At 39.9% G+C, this 23635-nt stretch overlaps 1 protein-coding gene across 1 annotated transcript; it reads left to right on the top strand.

The window, feature by feature from the left end:
• The first annotated feature begins 227 nt into the window (after positions 1-227).
• RRP15 (ribosomal RNA processing 15 homolog (S. cerevisiae)) lies at positions 228-22669 on the top strand. The gene is made up of 5 exons (XM_009323116.1): positions 228-378; positions 3149-3423; positions 5329-5426; positions 6277-6478; positions 22001-22669. Exons 1-5 carry the CDS (start codon positions 228-230, stop codon positions 22151-22153), a joined length of 879 nt encoding a protein of 292 aa, XP_009321391.1. The 3' UTR covers positions 22154-22669.
• Positions 22670-23635: the final 966 nt, after the last annotated feature.

Raw genomic sequence — 23635 nt, 5'->3', positions numbered from 1 at the left:
CCTGGTGGTGTGCCTGCCCCCCGCCCGCCGGCCCTGTCCTCCCTGCGCCGTCGCTTTTGGGTTTTCTGGTTTTCTCTACCTAGCCCGCGGAGTACCGACAGCAGCTCGTTTATTCCCTGGTCCCACCAAAATGACTCTCTCTGCCGTGTGTCTCTGGGGCACCCCTTTGGTTGGTTTTTTTTTTGGGGGGGCAGTGATTGGGCAGAGCTGGACGAACTCAGGGTGCGATGGGCTGTGTGCTTGTCTGTGATGAGACGGGGATCTGCTTCCTGCTCCGAAGGGGACCCTTGAGGTACGCCAATTACAGTAATCCACCAGGAGAGCATGAACGCACTCCTACTCCATCCTTTATACGTGGTTCTCCACTCATTCTTCCTTGTTCGTGTGTTGTGAGCGTATACCTAACTAGATGTGATCGCTTCTTAATTATATCATGTAATTGGAATTTTTTTTTTGCTTTATTTTGGGAGGAATCAAAGTAGTGGCCATTTGGAGCCGTAGCTCACAGTGGTTCTGTTTGGTTTGAGGGTCAAAACTGAATCCCAGGGCAATCCTTGTGTGAGAGCTTCTTTCAGAGCTCATTTCTGAATGATTGCTATTTTTAACTGTATCTGTCTACACCTAGGTCACTGAGCAAATCTAGAAGAATAAAGTATGGAGATGTATACATATATTACCTCCACACACACAATTAGGACTTTTTATATTAAATCTATGCCAGGCTTCAATTTTTGCAATTCAGAATAGAGCCTCAGGTCCTACTTCTGATAAAGTTAATCTAGATTAAATTACTTTGAAATACCTCTGCTTTATCTCATGCTGTTGACAGAACTTCTGATGTATTAAAGCATAAGTCATGGCTGGTTGTTGAAGCCTTGTTCATCTTTCTGTAATTGTTGAAAGCAAAACGATGTTCGTATTATCTGGCATTATCCTCCTGTTTTATTGGCAGAAAACATAATGTAAAGGAGACTAATACATGCTTTTGTAATTTTCCTTTTTATAAGTCTGATCTGTTTTTATGGCTAACTGTGGAAGTTGGTCGTAAGCAGTGTGTGGAATTCAGCTGTGGACTTTTGGTAGCTGCTAGCTTTTGTATGTGTAAAAAGTTGCAAGTAAGGGTTAATTCCTCGTTTAAAAACTAGATAGCAGTATTCTAGCATGGACAAGGCTTAGGGTTGAAAACTTGACAAATTGTTTTACGTGTAGGAACCAGGATGTGGTGATGCACCTACTTCTTTACGTGCAGTGGTTTCATTTTTTTTTTTAAATTTGGAAATAGGGATATGTAGATGCACTGATATCATAAAAAGGATGCCTTTAGTAGTTTCTGAATGCGTTGAGCAAATTTGCCACTTCTGAATTTCCAATTTAAGTAAGGACTGTTGAAAGAAACCCTGTAATTTATCCTGCATGGAGTGTGACACAACACTGTGTTCACCTTAGTGGTAGTAAAAATCATACTGATACAGATAATGAGCAAGTATTCAGTAAGTATTTCTCTTCCGCGTTTGTGATGTAAACATATAATCTTGCTTCTTTCCACGATGATAACTAAATGCTCTCCGCACCTCTAAACGTGCCTGGGCATTAGAGGCTTTGTTTTAAATCGATTAACACCACTGTTTTGCTGCTACATTGGGTTTTTTTGCTGGTTCAAAAAGGCACATGGAGAAGGCAGAGTAATGAGTTAGTCTGGCAACGGAGTGTATGTTTATGTTTGTTAAGTAATTAAATAGGCAATTGATTAATAAGGAATATCATTAATAGCTGTCTGCATGGTTTTACAGAAAGCTGATCTTGTGAAGCAGTCCTGACTTCATTCTCTTAATGATTTGGTTGATAAAAGTAGTTCATGGGATATAGTAGTGCTTGCAAAATAAAGCACTTGGCTCAGTAGTACTTAACATTGTGATCTTTAAAATACTCATTTTAAAGTAGTGTGAGAGCAGTAGATGGACGAAAGCCAGTCAGCTGGTATCTCAGAGTTGGTGGGGAGTTGTCTCCTTGCTGGTAGGACTGCGGAGGTGCCAGAAACCAACCTCCTTCTGTCCAGCGCTTGATTTGCGGCCTTGAAAGTTGTATATAAGATAATTAATTTAAAACTTTTGGGTGGCACAGATATTAGTGGAATGGTAGTTAATAGTGGCAGGACACTTGTATGCTCTGCTCTTGATTATGGGATAAAGTGCGTCCACTGAAATAACCAAATATATTTTAGCACACCCTAAACTTGCAGCCTGTTTGATTCTAGTTAATCGTCCACACCATTAAAGACTTTATTTTTGCTATTTGAACCACTGAGTAGACTAATGAGAGAAGTGGGAGATTCTTCACGTGTTTGATTTGCCATCTAGTTGTCTGTTCTCTCCTGTCTTGCTGTTGCTTGATTCCAAACTTCAGTATTTTAACTTTAATTCCTTCTTTTTTGTTTTGAAGGGGGCATAGGGTAAGGAAACTTGAATTTGTGTTTTATTTGTGTATCAAGAACTTGAGCAGTTACTTACACCAGAAAAGCTCAGTGCCTCAGGTTTCTTCTGAGCTACCTGACAACTGTCTTGCTTCTGTATTTCACAAAGCAGTCTCCCCTCTGTGTTCATTATGCTTAGGTAGTTGTGGTTTTGCTGGCGTTATTTTCCTTGAGCAGATTTTGCTTTCCCGTAAAAAATGCCCCCCTACCTTCAATTTAATCCTTGTGGCTGTTTGCATTTAAACACTAGATGTCACTATTGCAGTTTGTATGTAAGTATGTACATACAGCTATATATACATACATATGTGCGTATATATGCATTTATAAATTATAATTTTTGAACTGGAAAATATAGTTTTTCCCCAAAACTTACCACTCCTAAACGTCAAAATATTCATTAATCTAATAATAAATATCCAAGGCTGCCTTTTACCCAACCTCTTAAATCACTTTAAATCATCACTGAGATGAGCAAGCACTTGCACTGGATACTTTCTAATAAATTCATTATGGTGGTGTATGCCTGCTTGAGAAATTAATTGTAACAGCAAGCAGTACGTGGCCCGGAAGTCGGATAACATTTACATGTGGAGCAAATTACGCTAGTGATGAATCCTTACTATAAACAGAACTCCTGATACTTTTTTTTTTGTTGTTCCTTTTTTTTACCCCTAGATTCTGAGTTAAGCTCAGGACTTCCAGAAGACAGCTACTCTTCAGGAGGTGAAGCCCTGGACGGTGATGATGAAGATGAAACGGCAGCCCTTGGCAATGCGGCTGAAGAGGCAACAAGCTCCAAAGCTGGCCCAAGTGCAGGCTGGGCAGATGCCATGGCAAAAGTGCTCAACAAAAAGATTCCACAAAATAAGTCCACCATCTTGGCCAAGAATAAAAAACTGGAGAAGGAGAGAGAAAAGGAAAAACAAGAAAGGCTGGAGAAGAGGATGAAGGTGAGAAAAAGATGCTGTATTTCATTGTGCAGTCATAGTCAAATGGGGATGCATGCAAGGTTCCCTCAGCGGGGATTTGGGAGAGTGCTCTGAGACTGTCTCAGTTTTGGAATCTCTCCTCCACAGTGATCTCAGGTAGCTTCAATTCTTTTACTTCCCAGACAGTCATGCTGTAGGGCTTTTTCCCTTACTGCTTTTTCTGGGCAATCAGGCAGGCTGATCTTTGGCAGCAGGAGTGTTCCAGTCTGTCAGCTTAAGGTGGTTTGTTTTTTTTTTTTTGTTGAGAGAGTGAAAGCAGCTCCCTTAAGCTTAGTTTTCTAATTGCTGTTGTTAATTTGGGGTATAATTCACTTTGTCAGCATTGCAAGTTGAAATAGTTCTCTCTCATCGAAAGTGAAAGGGAGAAAGAGAAGAAAACTGCTTTCATTTAAATTCTGCTGCGACTTCCAAAATCAAAGACCTCTAGGTTGAGATTGCAGTAATCATTGATGTGGTTATGAATCATTGTTTGCTCCCCTCGATGATTTTCTTGGTAGGAGTTTTCTATTACAGTGTCTGTGCCCTAAATTGCTTCTGGTTCTGAAACTGTTACGAAGAATACAAAGCTGTGTTGGCAATTAAGTCATTTGTTTGTGTGTCTTTAGTGGAACTTTTAATTCCAGGCTGTGATTGATTTGCCTTCAGGCTAAAAATACATTAATAATTCTAATATCTCATCTTACCAGTTTTGTTTCAGCGGGATAACCAGGTTATCCACCTGACAGTCTGAGACATGCTGTGGTTAGGCCGTGGCCTGCCTTTTAAATACAGAGAGCTTCCGTACGGCGTCTGCTCAGTTACAGTTGTCCTAAATACCTGTTCTCATCCAGTAAATGTGTGGGAGTACTGCAAAGCAGAGGTGGGCTGCAGGTCCCCAAACTGACTTGTTTACCCTTAAAAAAACTTGAGAACAGTCTGCCTTCTATTAATTGCTTGCTGATGGAAGCTAGAATAGGGCAGCTCTTTTGATAAAAGGCCAAAACATGATCATAAACTCAAATTCGTAGTAGTCTGCCTGGAATTATAAGGACTCTGAAATTCCATGAAAGACTTCTGGCATAGAACAGACTTAATGCAACATCACCAGGCCTAAAACGCTGTTAAATTGTTAAAAGGGGGGAAAAAAAAAAACAACTTCACTACCTTACTCCTGAAGCAGAGGCTGGGGAAATACAGTGTTCTCCTATTGTAGCAGAAATTAAGCTGGTGGTGTTGTGGCCCCTGGTAACGGGGAAGTGGATCAGTTTGGTTTTGAAACCGAGCGACTCAAAAAAAAAAAAAAAAAGAAAGACACAAATCAGAGTGTTGTACACAGTTGTTCTGCAATGGGCATTTGGTGCTCTTCTTGGTGCAGCAGTCTTTGCCAAGCAGCGCTGACAGTCACAAAACTGTACCGTGATTAATTCAGCGGGGGAAGTCAAATGCCCAAGGCTCAAAATGTGACATGCCTGTCTTGATAGACCCAGGATTTCATTATGTATAAATTTCTCTGTGATCAGCTTGTGAAGTCTTGGAGTTGAAAGCTGTCTTTGAATAATTTCCTTGTCCGTAGCAGTCAGTGTGAAAGCATTTTGAGTTTTTCTACCCTCCTTTTGCTTGTCTTGAGCCAGAGACGTCACTCTAGCGTCATTCTTTTCTAGTTTGTGCTACAGAAGGCAAGTGACTCTTTGAGATTTGTCTGTGGCCCCTGGTGTGTCACTGCAAGAGACTTGCCTCAGACCTGTTGTCCAGCCCCATAATGGAGCTCCCCTTACCCTCAAACCAAACTGAGCTTTGTTAATTTATCCTCTTGCTACATACTCTACCAGAGTGTGCTGCTTTCTCAAATGCTCCATGTTGTTTCACATAACAATATTTATAATGCAGCTCGATAAAAAGCGGGAGTGGGAAATGATGTGCCGAGTGAAGCCAGATGTTGTCAAAGACCGAGACAGGGAAAGAAATCTTCAGAGAATTGCCACGAGGTAAGAGTTTTTCTGAATGCTTTCCTTAAATATATGTATATCAAAAAGAGGAGGAAAAGGGGAAGAAAAGGCCTGCACAGGTAACCTGTTTCCAATCAGACTGAACTCTTAAGAAGTGACTAGCAGGAGCTGAGTGATTTATATACAGGTCTGCATTGTACAGTATCAAGTTCAACAAAAGATTTCGGAAGCTTTATGAAAGAGTAAAAATTTAGATGAGAATGTAATGTTTGCTTAACAAAGTGCTTTGTTGGATCCCCTCATTTTGTTAATGCTTTAAAAATGCAGAACAGTTGTTTCTACTACTCTGCTTTTCCTTCTCCGCAGAGGATTCACCAGATCCACAGCTGTTAAGTTCAGTTGCCTCTTCTGCATTGCAGTAGTTTGGTGTCGCAGAACTAGTTGGACACCTTGATGTGCTGTCTGTATCTGTCTCCTTACTCATTCCTCTGCGTTGTCCCCCTACTTCAGCTGCTCTGAAGATCTGGCCTGAGGAATTTAATAGCTGGTTGTAGGACGAGTAACATGCTTCTGGGGATGAAACATGCTCTTGCACTGATTTCAGTGCCACGTTGCCATGCTTACTTTGGGGTCTGAATAGTTATTCGTGGATTTGTTTGTTACTGGTTTCTAGCAATAAGTGTGAAGGAAGAGTGAAAATTGTAAGTCTCTTATGTTGTAGTAAATGTTACTTCTTAATTGAATTGAGGTTCTAAGTAACCATTTTGGGGAGCTAGAAGCCATCCAGCATCTGCACTGATGAGTTGCTTTGGTAGAGGGTTCATTTCTATAAAGGGAACTTGAGTTAAAAACTTTGTTTTGTTGTGTGTTTTTTTTTTCCCCATCCCAGAGGTGTTGTACAATTATTTAATGCTGTCAGGACGCACCAAAAGAACGTTGATGAGAAGGTGAAGAAAGCTGGGAGCTCTGACAGGCAGCGTGCTAAACTGCTGTCATCTGTTTCAAAGAAAGATTTCATCAATGTTTTAAGAAACATGGAGAGTGCTAAAGGAAGCAAGAATCCTGCTGGGAAGGCTGCAAAAAGTAAACAGGTAGGCTTCATCTGGGAGAAAAAAATGTATACAAGATACCATCACAGTATAATTACTGTCCATTAATGTGCCTGCTCTTCAGAACAGCTGTGATCCAAGTGCCTGGGGTTTTTTTGAGACTATTTAGGAAGAGAGCAAGTAGCTCTTAGCCTGTTTTCCCTGTTTTTTGAGTGTCAAGGTACAAACCACTGGAAGCTCTTCTGATAAGGCATCAAGCCTTGTGTACAAATAACGTGTTTTAGCTGTGTGTTTAAAAAAAAAAAATACGAAAAATTGGATTTTATCTTGGATTTTGCACCAACCATGGAACAAACTGCTAGATTTTAGTGGGTTGTGACATTTGGAATTTGGCCAATAGTAGTTATCAGCTCTTTAAAATTGTTAAAGGCATGGGGGCTGTTCATCTTACATGGTGTATTAGACTGTACTACTTGTGTATACCCACAGTTCTGAGCATTTCAAACTCACTTGCTCTGGATGATTATGGTATCTGGAACTGAAGGGCTTTGCCATACAAGTGAATCCCGCAACAGAAAGAAACTGAGGCATGTTAAGCATTATATGTAGGCTTTTCCTTCCCTAATTCTCTGTGTGTTAGGCTGATGTGGCTTTATTGCTGTTACGATGTTTTGGAAAGAAGTATTTTAACACATTCCACTTTTTCCAAACGTGCTCAAGAAAGACACGGTGTAGCTGGACTTGTCCAACTCTTTACCGGTTCTTTCAACTCACCAAATAGCTCAATGTTGAAAACAAGTTGCTCAGACATACTCTTTCTCGTATTTCAGAAGCTGCACGTTTTCGAAGTGTATTTGTGTTCAGGTTTGAACTTTGTGCTTGGTAGTGGGTGGAATACTTCTGTTGGCCCAGACTCACAGCAGTTAACTAAGTGCTTTCCTGCGCCAGGAAGAAATACTTTAATCAGTTGGGAGACAACAGTTTGTCATATGTTTTTTGTTTGTGTTCACTTGGGGAGCATGCTGAAACACTGCCTGGCATGAAGAGCTCATACAATTTTCATGCAAGTGTAATATTAAAGTATTTTTTAAATTCTTTGGATAATGAGAACAATTTAGCTTGGTGCTGACACTTTATTTCTCCTTAAATAATTCCAGCTTGCTTGTTTGGGTGGGGGGCCGTGCGTGTGTGTGGTTTGGTTTTTTGTTTGTTTTTTTTCCCTTCTTTTTTATTTCTCCCCTGGAGTTGCAGGAGAACATTGGAGTGATAGCAGTGCCAACTACTGTTGTAGTAGGCATTGAATCAATAGCTGAGCAAAAACTAAGACCTTTTTTTCTTTGTGTCAGATTGTAGCAGGGCAATTTTCTTAGTTACTAGGTCAGAAAACATAGATTGCAAATGTTTCTATACTATAAAAAAAGGTCTTATTTTGGCAGCATCGGTAAGAGCATATTTCCATTAAAGTGCTCTGGAGATGCTTTAGATGCTGGCTGATTAGTGCCGGTTTTGAGTATTGATATAGGTGCTGCTTTCACATTGCTTGTGAACAAAAACTTCAGATTTTGGGGTTTTTCATTAATATAAGGCTATACTTGTAGGTTTGTGTTTTTGTTTGGGGAGGGGCATTGGGTTTTTTAGTTGGTTTTTTTTCAATAGCCATGTCTGTCTGGATAGACCACCCCTTCCCTCCCTCCCTTGTTGCTTTGCTTCAGTGTCTCTCCATTCAGTACTGAACCAAACTCTTCAAAAAATCCTTTTCAAGCTGTTCCTAATCTGCCTTATTTTCTCTTGAGACCATATCTTACCCATTTAGCAGGCTCTCATCCTCGTAGTTGTTGATGCTTGAGGTTGAGGCCAAAATCTGATCTTCAGTCTCCTCCTCAGAATTTCACAAACATTTAGCCACTGAACAGTACTGCTGGCCTCCACTGTCATAGCTCTGCTTCTTGGTGTTTGAGGGTTTTTCAGGGGGTAGTAAGCAGGGATGAGGCTTTTGGATGGCGAATTCCTTGCAGCAGGAGTTTGATAGATTGTTTGTGCCATCTGAAACCTTTTGTTTGTTTGTTTTGTGGGTTTTTTGGGGTGGTTTTTGTTGGGTTTTTTTGTAGCAGCCTGCTTTGTTTTTAGCAAGTGAGAGTATGGCGTGTATTTCACTTTTAAAAAAGAGGGGGGAAATACATTTATCTCAACAAAAACAATGGAAAAGATGCCAATCCCAAACTCCAGGCACTCTGCCATCAATTAAAATGCAGTCCAGAACAATAAAAACACTACCCCACCCACATAAAACAAGCAGTCAGCAAGAAAAACAGCAGAATAAAGTTCTCCCAGTGAAAGCAAACCTTTCTTGACTCAAGTCTTGTGCTACAAAAGGAGACTTGACTATATTTGTGAGAACGGGCAAATGCTTTTTCTTACTCTGCAGTGGTTTTTGAATGAAAGATTGGCTGCCGTATCTTTGAAAGTTTGGTGGTTTCTTCCAAATGTCAGGTTGTTGAAGAAACCTCTTATAAAGCTCTGGTGTGGTTGACTATTTAGTCAGGTATATGTATGCGTGGGAAAAAGAAATTAAATGCTGTGTAAAGGCCCATCTGTAGCAGTGGGATTTCATGGTAGCACAACCACATAAAAAAGCTTGTTCTCTATTTCCATCAGCTTCATGCATTGATGGGAAGGACAGGTAACCTGTGCCCTGTGAGAACGTTGTTTATAGTCTTGTATGCTTTTAGCCACTGGCCTAAATACTACTTGGTGTACACCCACCCAATGTAGCTATGAAAGAAAGACTGTAAGGCTGTGAAGATTTTCCTGCGCCATGTGAAACTGTAGCCCTTCTTGGGGTTTTGTGTGCCCAGATGGGAGTAATTACTCCTCTGAGCTGGAGCCAAAAGCTTTGCCTTTCATATCATTAGCTGTTTATCAAGGTATTTCTTAATCCTTGCTGAGCCAGCTGACTTGTGTAATATTTTTCCCTGTTTTTTTCTGAGGTACTGTATATGATGCTTGCCTCTGGGTAAGATCATCTAATTTCCCTCCCCTCACCACCTTATCTGAAAGCCTTGCAATGTGGGAGAAAAATGTAATCATTTTCTCTTTTTAAAAAATCCTGCTTGTTTGTTGTTTTTAAGTTTTGGGGTGGTTTTTTGGGGAAGCATTTATTGGGAGATACGAGAGCGTTCAATCTTGTTCAACACAATCCTTACCGACCAGGTTTTCATTTCGGTATGTGTTGGTTGTATCTTGCAGCTTCTCACCTGTAAGATACTACAGGTTTAAAAGAGGTACATATCAGAGATGCTGTCTTTCCAGCCCTAGAGGCTGAGGTCATCTTTATGTCTGTAGAAGAGATACAGATGGAGGTAGTGGCAGTTTGTTTTCTTTAGGTCTTCAAGAAATTTCTGGGTGCTCTTGGGATTATGAGTTAGGGAAGTACCTTTGCTTCCAGGGTTGAGTGAAGTTTCTGATCTCTTAGGGCTGCACAGACACGTAAAATTTTCTTAATTGTAAGAAAACAGAGATATGCAGAGTTAACATTCCCGGAGCAGCCTCAACTCTTCTCCCTTGCTGCATGTCAGTTACAACAGGGTCGTTCAGTACCAGAAGCTCTCGTCTTGACTTTTCGCTTGTCATTTGTGCTACTCCCTGTAAAGCGTTGCTAGGTGGTAAAACATTTTCTAGTGACATATAAATAACTGGCATGAAAGTTACAAACGTTCTTTGCGACAAGCATAACCTGCAGTCATCAACTTTTATTTTGAATTAGGCCTTTGTAGCAGGGTTTTCTGAATCATCTATGTTTGCTTCAACTCCTAAGTTTTCTTACACGAGATCTGTTGCAGAGCATTTCAGTAGTGGAAGTGAGAGCAGGATTTCCTGGTCTACTTCAGTAACCATGATCCAAATTCTGCAGGGTAATTTTTTTACATGACTTGGAGGTACAGTTTGCTTCCTGTGTTGTGATGGCATCTGGAAAAAATTGGTGTATTGGTATCAAAATAGTACCTACTCTAAAATAATTTATTGATGGGAAGGAAGATGAGCGGAGAATACAAGTGCTATTGCTCATATGGGACTTGCAATAAAATGCTTTTCCAGGAAAGTTCCTTCTGCCTGAAGGCATTTTATACATGCTCCTAGTGTTTGGTAAGTAATTTGTAAACACAATGATTAGAGTCAGGTTTGCTATAGATTTTTTCTTTTGTTCATAACACTTTTAATGTTCATAAATATTTTAATTTTAAGCAGTAGTTTGAAGATTGTTCAAGGGCAGGAGGAGTACTACACTTCGACTTTGACTGCTGTTCTTGCTAGGACACAAGAAGCGGCATGGGAGCTTTCATTTTCAAGTTAGATGAGGATATAAATGTGCTTTCCAGCTTGAAAGTTAGATCTGTTTAAAACCCGTGAGAGTGACTGCCTTCTTTTTCTTACAGCTGCATAAGTACTGGCCATTGGCATGTTGTTCTGCTTGTTTCCACAGTGCAGAAATGGGGAGAGGGGAAAAAAAAAGATTATTTTCATCCATATACCTGTTTGGAGGGACAGTAGTCTGAACAATTGCTTCAACCAGTTGTAGGAAATAGTTTCTTTCTGAAGTATGGATGAAGGCGTAGACGACTTCTAGAAATTTGGTAAGGTGTATCAACACCTCTTTTAATCCTAAAAGGAAACTTTTTTTCTTAGGTGATAATGACATTTCAGAGTAGCAGAAGTTTATTACTACAGCTGTTGTGTGCTGGTTTTGCAGAACTAATTGAAGGAGTAACCAGGCGTGCATGTATTCCAGCAGATTTGAGGGGGCAGCCAAGTATTCATTTAGTTCAGCTGCAGCCAGAGTAGATGTGTTCTCCCCATTTTAATAAATGTTTTCCCATGACATGCACAGAAACTTTTAATTGGGATTCTTTTATAAATCGTGCATTTGTATCTGTTTTTCCCAAATGTGTGTACGCTTTCTTGAAGGTCACCTTGTATATGTTTGGAGCTGATGCTTCTAATGTAGTTTTTTGGTTTTGTACTAAAAGGTTGCTGACTACCTAATTGTATGCTGTATTCTAATTTTTATCCTTAGGGATAAATACAGTGCAGCCTGCCACCAGTTTGCTGTATCCTAAATTCCTTATGTTCCTTAAGGTAAAGGGTTGTTGTGCAATATTAGAAGTTGCTTGATGGTGATATTTTTACTTGAAATCTGTTTACAGGGAGATGTATTGACTTACCTAGTTTGGGTCATCAGCAAGGTTAGGTTTTTAAGATGTACAAGCTCAGTTCCCTGTCTATTGCCATAGCTGGTAATACACATCTGTGTTAACATGGGAATGTAGGTTTTTGTCAATATTTAAATGTGTATTTGATTGATAGCTCCCAGTGTCAAGTTCTTGACATCTCAACTCCAGATAAGAGGATTAAGGGCCGTGTGATGGCTATATTTCACTAGGTTCACCCTTTCTCCTGTGTTTTTATCCTCAGATTTCCCTTTCTGCTCTCTTTTTCAGATACTTGATCAGAGGTCAGGAAGGGAAAAAGATTGTGATTTTTGCACTCTGTTTCCATCAACCTCTTTTTTTCATCCTCTTCATGTTTTATGTTCCTGACAGGTTCTTTCCCCCTGCACTTGAGGGCCAAGCACGCAGCCCGGCATCCTGGTGCGTAATGCGAGAGCAGCCCTGACAACTGCTCGCGCAGAAAGACCAGTTCCCTGTTTGTCATCATGAGTCACGCACGGTCCAGTTTAATGCTGTCTTCTAAGATGCAAATAGTATGTGATCAGTGAGGACAGATATTTTCAGAGAATTTGGATACTAAATGCCCATCGTATCTACTGAGGTGCTGACCTCAGGTTTGGGGAGGGCAGTCCTCCAGATGTTTATAACTTGGCCAGATCTGGGAAGGTGTTCATGGAGATAGCAAAAGACAGTTCCCAGCTCCAAAATACATCCTTAACTGATTTTTAAGTTCAAAAAGAATGAATGATGCAAGGTTTTAATGGATGCCTGTAAGAAATGTCTCTCTCTTTCCTCCTTAGAGCTGTAGACAAAATGCTTTAAGTTCATCTTTCTGTGAAAAGGGCTGAAGTGATTTTAGTTGAAACATCGCGAAAGCCGTCAGCCTGAAGCAGCTGAAGTTTGGCAAATTTTGTAAGTGAATATAAACAGGCACTTGTGATTGAAATGTCAGGCAATGTTGAGACAGCCCCATCTGTCATATTTGAGACTAACTTGCCTTGCTATTTGATTATTAGTGCACAGGATGCTATGATGGTGTTTTCCCAGATGATGTGGCAAGGCTTTTTTTCAGTAAAACTATGTCTAAAACAACCACATTTGAAAAGCTTGTGGTATATATCTTCTTTTGATCTTCCTGTAAGTATACGAAGCACAAAAAATCAAATCCTATTAGACTTTTATCTGGTAAATTGAGTTGGAAGCCTTATAAAAGCAGCTCTCCACTTTTGGCTTTGTTCGTAACTCTCATAGGCAGGGCAATGTACTCAGAGAAAAATACATCTAAACATTTCATAAAGTTTTATAAAAAAATGTTCTCTGGAAGTAAGAAAGATTGGGTGGAGCTTGTCTATCTGAACCAGTTTTTTTCCCCCATCTAAGCATTTTCTATTGGAAATTATCTTGAAAAGTGATTACCTTACTTTGAAGTTTTATTAAGGTATAAAATGTTCTGAGTTCCAGAGTGTTGAACTAGCAGATGTGTATTATAAATGACCTCTGTAGGCACCTACTCATCTGTTTATCTTGGTAGACTTCAGGAATGGTGGGTCAAACTGATTCCAGCTTCCAATGGCTAGAGGGTTGCTGAATTCAGGGTTTTTTTTCCCTATGGGAAAATCTGGCCAGTTGTTAATGAGTGTTTCTGAAATTTACTGAAAGCTTAGAAAATATACTGTTTTTTTTTTAACCTACTATTATTACAAATGATACTAAAGCTGTCTTCTTGTAAAGATTTGACCTCTTTTCAGTTTATTGCTGAACCCTGGACAGTGTTCTGCATGTGGTCTGTTTCATTTCTTCTCCATCTGCAGGCGTTGGGAAAACCTATACAGAAGCATAGAAGGAGATGGAAGGGTCAGAAATGCAGAGAAAGGGTAGCCAGATGGCTAAGATAAGGGATTGGGATCACGGGCAGTTTACATATTCCCTCTTCAGGTTTAAACTGCTTTTAGAAAGCAGCCTGGGAGTGTTGAGGGGTATGGTCTGTTCCTTAATGAGTTTGCCACTCACCTACGATGGTGTGAGGGAAATTACAGGAATATAAAGTCAAACTTGGATTTGCAAACATTTAGGATATGTTGCAAAAGCCGTTTAAATAAAAGCAGGGGCAATGAGGGTAGGGAGGTTTAGCCAGGCAAGCTGCTTAGTAGTCATAAAAACTTCAGTATTTCATATTTAGTAATAAAAATACACAAAAGCTAGTTCTCTGTGTTGGTTTTTTTTTCTCCCCCTCCTGCCTCATAGTTTTTTGGATCCCTATACTTGTTTCGGGACTCAAACGTAAGTGGAAATCCTGAGTCAGGAAGCGGAGGCTTTTTATTAGCCCCACTTCTTCCTCATCAGCTACTCTGTGAGATGATTTCTTAAGTGCTGGAAGTGAAGGACTTGGTCATTACTGTAACCTTTGTTGTTTTAGACAACCTTTTGGGACTCACTCTGTTATGCCTCTTGCTGAATCATAATGAAAAACAGCGAATGATTTCAGCATCATTTGTAGGAAATAATCTGAGTCACATTCAGATTATTCAAAAATCTGCAAGCTGCTAATTTATTCTAAAAAAAGGATCAAAAAACACTCCAAACAGCTGTGGGCCTGCATGTTTCCTTACTGTGCCAACGGACAAGCTTTTATAAAAACCCGCAGAAAAATTTAGGTACCCAGCTGAGATAGTGCATAAGTGTCTTGCATAAATGGGTGACATCTGAGAAAAATCTGTTGTGACTTGAAAATGTTTGTCTAAAGTAGACTGTTGAAAGACATTAGTACTTGACTTCTGAGAGATAGCACGTTGAAGGCCTTAGTCTTGACCAGATGCTTTTTACTAGGCACTCTTGCTGTACCTGCGTATTTTCCAGATACAACTCGATGGTTCGGGAACTGTGCAACTTGCAGCAAGGATGTTGTGGATCTGGGTAGCGTTTAGGCTGATCCTTAAACTCTGTCACGTCTTCGTTACTGCAGCAAATACACATTAAGAAACGTAGGACCAGCTGACAGATAGAAGCCTTTTTTTATCACTTGTGAGAAGTTGTGTGCCATTTCTTTCACGGTTGAAATGCTAAGTATCTAGAAAAGTTCTTTCTTCCTTTATTTTGAATCCCATCCAAACAGAAAAATTCACGGTTCATTATTTTCCTTTGAGTAATAGTGATGGAAGCTGTTAAGGAGTCGTCGTATAAGTTTGTTCTTGGTAATTAACCAATACACTTTTTGGTACAAAATGAACAATATTTTGCAGACTGGTTACCTGAGGCTCATGATTAGCTAGCATGAAAGCTATTCTTTCTGACAGATAGCATTGTCTTTTCCAAGTCAGAGTTACGATTCAACTACTCTGAATACCATAACTTGCTATACAAATTTTTGTCTGATAAGCAGTGAAAGTATAACATGTGTTGCTTTAAATACAAAAGTCTTGATCATGTGTTGTTTTCAACCACAGTACTCATTGGGTCTTTATGTCAAGAATTAATTGATCTAGGTGCTGTGCAGTCTTTGCTTTAAGAATCCTATCGTTCAAGTGGATAAAACATGAAAGATGTGTGGAGACTTTCAGATGAAGAAAGGGTAGGAGTAACAGGTGAATATTGAGATAGTAGTGGCCAGTATGGTAGGCAGTAATTTCGCTGTTAGTAGTATAACTGCTGATGAACAGGCATTGCAGATGTGAAGGTAAAAGCGTATAGATGGTGATGATGAAGCAGTTTTGTTTTTACAGGAGGAAAAAACAAACGACTGAAAATGAGCAGTGCTGGCATACTGAAAAAGTGTACTGTTTGGAAACTTTCTGTCCTGATGTGTTGCATGATAACCTAATACAGGGAATGTGTTATTTCTCTCTTTCCAGGTGTCTTCTCTGTAATAATTTGCAGTCTACTTTGAGCTAATTTTTATTTGGTACCTACTTAAAAATGCTTACTTATGGACCTCTTTTTCTTTTTTTATGTCAGTGGAGTGCTTTGGCCTGACAGTTGGAAAGACAGTGATGTAATTACTTGATATTCACAACATTGTAATTTTGCCTTGTCTTTTACAGAACATGAGTAAAAAATTACAGAATATATTCTACAAGGGGAATTGTTAGTATGGGTACAGGTAACAGTTCATACCTGTGTTTAACTTAACGGTAAGATTGTTCTACTAGGTGAGGCTTATTTTTGGGTGAGTTTTTATTTGATTTTTTTATTTTCTGTGAGGGGCTCCCGCATGTAGCATGCCCATGCTGTTCATCATCTCATTAAAATGTGTAAAGGGAGTCTTGATGCCACTATGGCCAGACGTTGTCTTGCAGCAGCATGTGGTAAAATTCCTTGTGCAGCAGAAAGATTTCCAAGACGGCTGCTATCGGAGCTGGAGCACAGCATGGGCTGAGGAGTTCCAGAGCATCCTGTATGCAGAAGGGCACTGTGTTACGCTTGAATTCTTAACATTTTTTTGCTTTTTTCTGACAAAAACACCAATTTATGAGGTTTCTGATTAACTAAGGCTGAGGAAATCTGTTCTCTCATAAGCTCTTTCTGTGATTCTTCTTTGCAGCTGAGCATTTAATAACGATGCTAATGATTTTTCTTCTTTAAGTCCAGATGAATGCTTGTTTTTAGAATTTCTGTAATTCAGTTTTGACCCCTCTGAGGTTGGGGCATGTTTAAGCCTTTGCGTGCTGACCCAAAGCATTCTTTCTCATTCACACATCCCCAGTTGTAGTAAATGCTAGAGGAGGATGTGAGGATGGGGAGATTCCTCATGCAGGTCATTAAGCTCTGGGTGGTCTTCTGACTGTGCTCAAAAGGAAAGTCGGTATTTGTTGTGCTTGTAGTAATAATTCCAGTGCGTTACTTGCAGAGAAGTTTGAACAGGAGCAGCAGGTTTCAAAACACACTAAAAAAATCAGATTTATTTACTAGAAATGCCAGTGCAGATTCTGGTGTGCACAAGAGACCTTGTGGTCTGAGTAAATCTCCTGTGCCGCTGCTGATAACCGCAGTACAGTGTCACCTCAAATATACCAAGGCAATTCAGTTCAGTCGCTCTAATTTCTCATTCAGAGAGAGGATGCAAATGGGTATTGAATGACTCGCGTTAAGGAATAAATGATTGTGCAGAATTATGCTGCAGCAGAACAGACTTCTGTTGTGCAGCTCGCGTGTTCTGCAAGGTCGAAAATGTTTCCCAAAGTCAACGTGAGTTGCTGTGAGACTTCAGCTCAGAAGTTCAAGATAGAAGCGGTACAGGAAGTATTCTCAGTTTCCAGATCTGTGGGGTTTTGTCTATTTGGGATCAGGAGTACCTAGGAACATTTCTTATAGTCAAGATCTCACTGTAATTCAAATTAGTTAAAGTTGCAAGCAGCACTGATGATTAAACCCAAGTATAATTTTTCTGTTAAAAATCATTACATTTTGTTTTCTGCTCATATTGCTGCTTTAGATACTTTGGCTGCAGTTTTCTTTATTTCCTCCCAGCCTAGAGGAAACTTATTTTCTTAGCCTGTGAGCTTGGATATTCCTGAAAACAAATTGAGGAGAAATGATTAAGCTGGTGTTCTTTGTTTGCCATTTCCTCCCCCACTTCTACCAAGTGATTTTTTTTCTTTTTTTTTTTTTTTTTTAAATAGAGATTTAACACACCTCGGTGTATGCCTATGCTGGGGTTTTTTTGAGCTAGGTTTAAACCGACTTGCTTGGGGATGAGGAGCAGAATAGCAGCAGTCATTCAGAGCAAGATGCAGGCTGGTGGGGAAGGTAATTGTCAGATGTATGCGAGAATGCATTTTGGCAGTTACGCTTTTTAACTTCTTCGTCGTGACAAAAGCCTCCCTCTATCTCAAGGTCTTAGATGTTTGTATTGAGCAAAACAGAGGAACCTGGGGAGGCAGTTCAAATTAATTAGACATGTTAGAATTGTTTTCTCAGGGCTTAAGGTTGTTGCTTGAGAGATATTTATGTTAGAAATTCCTTCCCTGACAGGTACAAATAAACGTTTATTGTATGTGATGGTAAAGCGAGATGCCCCTGCAAGCTCTGGCATTTCATCTTGTACATGGAGCAAAGGCATGGGAGCCCAATGCGCTGGTTGTAATTCCTAGGTCTGAAAAATGTTCATTTGTTAAAACCCTGCAGTTACTGTCTTCTGGACGCAGGCTGTAGGGGAATGTCTGTGGTGATGCAGGATGTTTGCTGTTCTGCAGCTGCAGAAACTGGGGTGTGTTCAAGTGACATGAGCTGGTGGAAAGCAGAGTGAAATGCTGTCTTTAATCTGTGCGCTCCGATTTCAAGACATATCTTTTAATGCTGTTACGTACCAATAAGCATTATGGGCCTTTGGTCTGCTTATGCACAGGGTTCTGAAAAGCTCTGGCAAACTTTCCTGCTCTGGTTTTAGGATTTTGCTGTGCCAGTAAAGCAACAGATGAAAATGACAACGTCCTGTGACTTGACTGAACTTAATTCCCTTAAGCTCAAAGGCTTTGAGCTAAGGCACTCGTGTGCAGACTGAAGCAGCTATGTGCAGTTACAAGTATCCTGCTGCTACTTCTGACAACTTCAGAAGGGGTAGAGAGGATTGATCTCACACCTGAGTGGCAGTGCAGTCTGCCACAACTCCAGTGTTGAGTTTGGCAGGTCTCAGCTGAAGTTACTTAATGTCATTTACCAAGAGTGAATTATGTAGCTCAAAATTTTTGCAGTGGTAAAGAAATGAGCCAAGACAGGGAGATTTCTAACTTGATCTTGATCATATAGCTGCTGCTGATGCCATGGGGCTTTCATAGACCAATTCCTCCAGAAGTATCCAGGAGGCAGTTCCAGCCCGGATCCTGCAAGGGACGGCTGTTTGTTCTAGGTGACAGACCTAAGCTTGTAGTTTCGTGGGTGGTTGGTTGGTTTTATTGGGACTTGGCTAAGAATTCCAGTTCATCTTGTCCTGGTGCAGATTTTAGAGGGTATGTCTTCAAACCACAATTATTTTGGGAAGTATGTCCCCACTACAGAGCCCTACTTGTGTCAGACTTGAGCTAATGCTGTCGTAGCTTAGGTGGCACACCAAGCAGGTAAGATGGTGTTTATTTTATTTATATGATCTCTCTTCAACTGGACTATCAGTCTGTCCCAGCAAGTAAGTATCTGCACTAGAGTAAACACACTCCACGTTTTGGTCTGTCTTATTTCAGCTCATGATAACAAGTGCATCACCATGTACCAGTGACTCCTGAGATATTTTACTAACTGCTGCCTCTCAGACCTTTTGAAATAGGTTGCCACACCTTCAGGCAAAGAACAAACCATTCAAATGTATGTATAAAAAAAAAAAAGCAACGCCAGAATTTTTCAGTCCTTGCCTTATCAAAGGATCCACTTTATGTAGCATTACACGCTAATGTTTATATAGCCTGCTTTGTTTTCATTTGGGGATGTTCACAGGAGACTTCAGTGCTGTAGCGAAATGTGGGAGATGTGGATGAACAGCTGACTGGAAGTTCAGAAGTGGTTGTATAGAATGAAAGCTGGTTTATTTTCCACGTGCCAAGAATCAGTTTTGTTTTATTTAGATGAAACCAGATTATGGCATTGAAAACCCAAGTGTATTAACATTCTTACATAAAGCAAGTTGGGAAGCGATGTTAGAGTTGAACTAATTGTTAATTATACAAATAGTCTTGCTGCATATTTTCTTAAGACTCCAGGAATGTTTTGTGATACAATAGATTTGGGTAGTTTTTATTCTGAGGGGAAAATAGAGCAGTAAATGAGTTTGGAATGAAGATACTAAACATGGGTTTTTCTTCACTTGGGAGCGTGCTTAAAATTGATGAAATATTTGCTTTCAAGCGTTTAATCTTCATCTTTGAGGCACGGACATGCTACCTCTGCCTTTCTCCTTAGGGCTTGTTGTAAAACTCTGTTCAAACCTTTGTGGTGCCTTACATAGTGGGTACTGCTATGGAGGATTAGCATCCCTCTTTTGTTGAGGTCCTGCTTTTGTCCTGTTGTTCACTTGACATAGAAAGAAAGGCTAATAGTTGCTGAATAGTAGCTTATGATGAATTTGAGCATTGGGCTTTTCAAACCTTGAGCCTTTCACTGTCATTGCTGACAATAATCTACTGCTTCTGTGCTGTTTTTAAAAAAAAAAAAAAATCCCTGTTCTGTGCATCTGAGAAAAAAATGGAATCTCTGTTGGATTTATTATTATTTAAAAAAAAAAGGAAAATTGGATTGTTTTGTAAGGAAGATGGGATTTTTCCATTTAGGTATTTCAAATTCTACCTTGTAGCATGTTCAAACAGTGATTTATAAAAGGTCTGGGATGAAAAAAAAAAAAAGCTTGGTGACACTTGTAATCTTTTCAACCTTTCTCTACTCTGCAAAGGTAAATACATAAAACAACTGAAATACAGTTAAAAAGGGGGGGGGGAGGGGGAGCTACCCTCTCCTTGCGTCCCATAACAGAGTACCTGTGTTTTGCACTAATACAGGTTATTCACATGTGAACATCTTAAGGTCTGCCTAGGGACCTACCTTATCTGTAACTCTTAATTCCAGGTAGTTGATTACCCTGTCCGAGATGATTTCAGGCTTTACTGGGTATAGCATTTGAAGTGAATTGCTGCAAGAGTGGAAAGTGGTTAGAAGGCACTACCCTTGGGAGAAGGGAGGCTGTTGGGATAGGAGCGTTACTCTTGGGAGTAGGCATTAATGAGAGCAGCTGTGAAGACAAAAAAAAAACCCCACCAAAACAAAACACAGTGCAAGCATCTTGAGGAACAGCTGTAGAGTTTCTCTTTTTTTTTTTGAACTGGGCCCTGGGAGATTCCTTTTGGGGAAGGAAAGTATTAAGACTTGTTATCCTATTTTTGTGAGTGATCTTTCGAAAAAGAACTGCAGGAGAAGTCACGTTTAGCATTTCCACTTTGGTTACCTATTATAAGTACGTATCTTGTTTGGTGGACTTCTTGCACTCACATCATATCACACCAACAGAAGTTATTTGTTAGATTTACAGTGGTGGACCTGCATTCTCTATTCCTCATTTCTCCTGCTATTAAATTCTTTATGCTGCTCTCTCCCAAAGGTTGCGCGGACATCAGCTTTAATATGCTATGGTTCTACGTATCGCATATGCCTAGATGCATGATAAAGAAGAGGCATGAACAAATGTCTACAGCGATCGTATATTTACCCTGGGTTTTGCATCTAGTAGGCAAAGCTGCATCTGCAGAGGATGCTGTTACAGATGACCCCCATCCACTGTACAGTATCAGGAGGTGATAGTTACTTAAACCAGGGTGAGTCAGTTGAGGCCTGTCCTTTTGAGCAGGGGAACGGGAAAAGCACACCTGAGATACCTGTATTAACTTTGTTTCAAAGACTCTGCAAAAGTAAATTATTGTTTTCAGTGCCCGTGATTCCACTTTGGTAGGACAATTTTTTGCTTGCCTGATGGACACTGAGCCACATTGTTCCTCAGAAGTATTTTGCCACTAAGGCTTAAACCACTGAAATCCTCCTTCAGTTCATTGAACAGTTTTTAGTATTTTCCTTCAGTAAGAACTTAGGAATAGCTTCAAGCTGTTCTTTAAAACTGTTGCCACAGGATGGGGCTGTTGCACTGCCCAAATACGATCTGTCACTTAGAAGAACTGCAACTAAGCACTGTTTTCAGTGCTAACCTACAACTGCACTCCTGTCACTTACTCTTTATTATTCACCAGTCCATGTAGTGTGGCCTCAGTTTAACCACTTTCAAGAGGTAGGAAATTTGGAGTAAGGTGTTGTTGGCTTGCTGAGTGTAGATCAACTTTGTTTCTTTTAGAGGCAGCTTTGCACCATATGACAAGCCCAGGTAGTGAGGTAATAATCCACATAAAGGGGATTTGGTTCACATATCACAGAATATGTTAAATATTAAATTTGGGGTTTTTTAAGCCTTTATTAAATCCATATTTGTGTGTTAGAAATGTGCCAAGAAGTGTTCTAATGAAGCAGCACCTGGGGGTTAATAAATGATATCATGAATCCATTCTGATTGCCAAGAAAGATTTTAATAAAGGAAGCAATGCCCAGGGTTGACTGTTTCATCCATGAGGAATAATTGTTTTGTTTCCGTATTTTATTGGTTGGTTAAAACAAGTTTGCTTATTTAGCATCAAGTCACTTATGATTGTCCTGCATATTTCTGTGTACCATTTGCGTAAAGAGCTAGCTCTCGGTAGGTCTGCTGATGCAAATTGAAAGAGTGAGAGGTGTTATTTTGATTGCATGAAGAGCTTCCATCTTTTACTGCCTTTCACATTCATCTCATCTTACTCTGTTCCCTCTTCTCCTCCCCTCAAACATTCAGGGTGAAGTGAAGTCTGAAGAGGGGCCAGAATGGAATATACTGCGTGATGACTTCATGATGGGAGCATCTATGAAAGACTGGGACAAGGAAAGCGATGGAGAGGGCAATACTGAACAAGGAGGTGGTCTGAAAGAAGATGATGAGAGTGACTGAATGAAACTGAAAACCATTCAAGATAATGTTTTATCTTCTTAAATTTGTTTGGATAAAAAGTTGACATTCCGTGAATGTACAACACTTGGAGGATGTCTCTTTTTTTAAAAAAAAAAAGACTTGCACAGCTTTGGAGTGTTTTCTCCTCCATGTCAAACTTTTATTTAATATAGCTTCATTTGCTATACTGAAATCCTGAAATATTTTCCAAAACATGTATAATTTTCAACATATTTCCAAAACATTTTGTACAGTCAAAATAGTGGCACCTGCCCAATGAAAGAAAGATTTTGCCAAGGTCATTAAAAGTTTATACATTAGTCATGGCAATTGATGTATTAGCGTGCCTGCATTTCCAAATCAGTGTTGCACTTTGAAAAGTTGTTAGCAATTCGCAATAGAAATGGCTTACAATAAACACAGAAATGCCGTCACCTTGTAAAGTTATCGGACTCCTATAGAGTCTTTACTACTTTGGCCAGGAAAGGTTTTGTAGATAATAAAGAAAAGTAACCATTAATGTGGTAGTTCTGGTCTTGGAGCATTGGTTTGGTCGGAGACAACTCTGGAAACATAACTGTAAAAAGAGAGACTTGACCCTACTGATTGGCTTTTATATTTTTTATATATATATATATATATATGTATGTATGTTTTTCCATTGCAAGTCTGAAGAGAGGAAAGGACAGTCATTGCTATTGTTTTTGTTGGAGGAGGGAGGGCTTTTCTAGCAATACCGCATAAAATTGTGTTCAGTGTTGCTTCATTTGCAGTTCTGGTGTTCTGGCCTTTTTCAGTAAGGAGCCGGACCTCTGAGATACATCCTGTGGGTTTAGTCAGCTATAATGCTAATTCCTCAGGTCTGTAAAGGGTCAAGCGAAAGCCCTTCCTCTTAGGTGCGTACTGTAACGGTACCAAAATTTGGAAAACATATGTCAGCGTAACACTATTGGCTTTGTTTAAGCTACAGCAATTTCTCCTAATTAGTTGTTTGGTTGCGAAGGTGCAGAAGCTAACATACGTGACATGAATATATTCTGTATAAGCGTGCGCATACCGAAGGAAGTGCATTGTGATTAAGGTGTTTTAAATGGGAGGCTGGGGTTGAATTCTGCTGCCTTCACTGTTCCAGACTGGCTGTCTGATGCTGTGTCGTTTAACTTTGCTATCGCGTTTCCCCATTTGCTATGTGAAGAAAATGCCTTGGGGCCTATTAATTGATACTTACAATATATAGTACTATTCTGTCTGTTTCTACAGATGTCTTGCATACAAACCTTTCTTTGTACCTGCTTATATGCAAGATACGATTAGGAGCGACTTTCAGATTTTCAGTCTGCAGCATTGAAATGTGTGGTAGGACAGTGGATTTGGATTTTCCTAATGAAGGCCTTGAGGAGGGGAGCGGGGATTGAACTTTGTGTGTACTGCAGGATAAAAAAAAATACGTAAAAAAATGGCAGAGAAACCCATCCTAACAAC

Source organism: Pygoscelis adeliae, unplaced genomic scaffold (assembly GCF_000699105.1).
Source record: "Pygoscelis adeliae isolate BGI_AS28 unplaced genomic scaffold, ASM69910v1 Scaffold80, whole genome shotgun sequence".
Classification (NCBI taxonomy): Eukaryota; Metazoa; Chordata; class Aves; order Sphenisciformes; family Spheniscidae; genus Pygoscelis; species Pygoscelis adeliae.
Note: the sequence above shows the minus strand (reverse complement) of the source record. Positions and strands in the feature narration are given on the sequence as shown.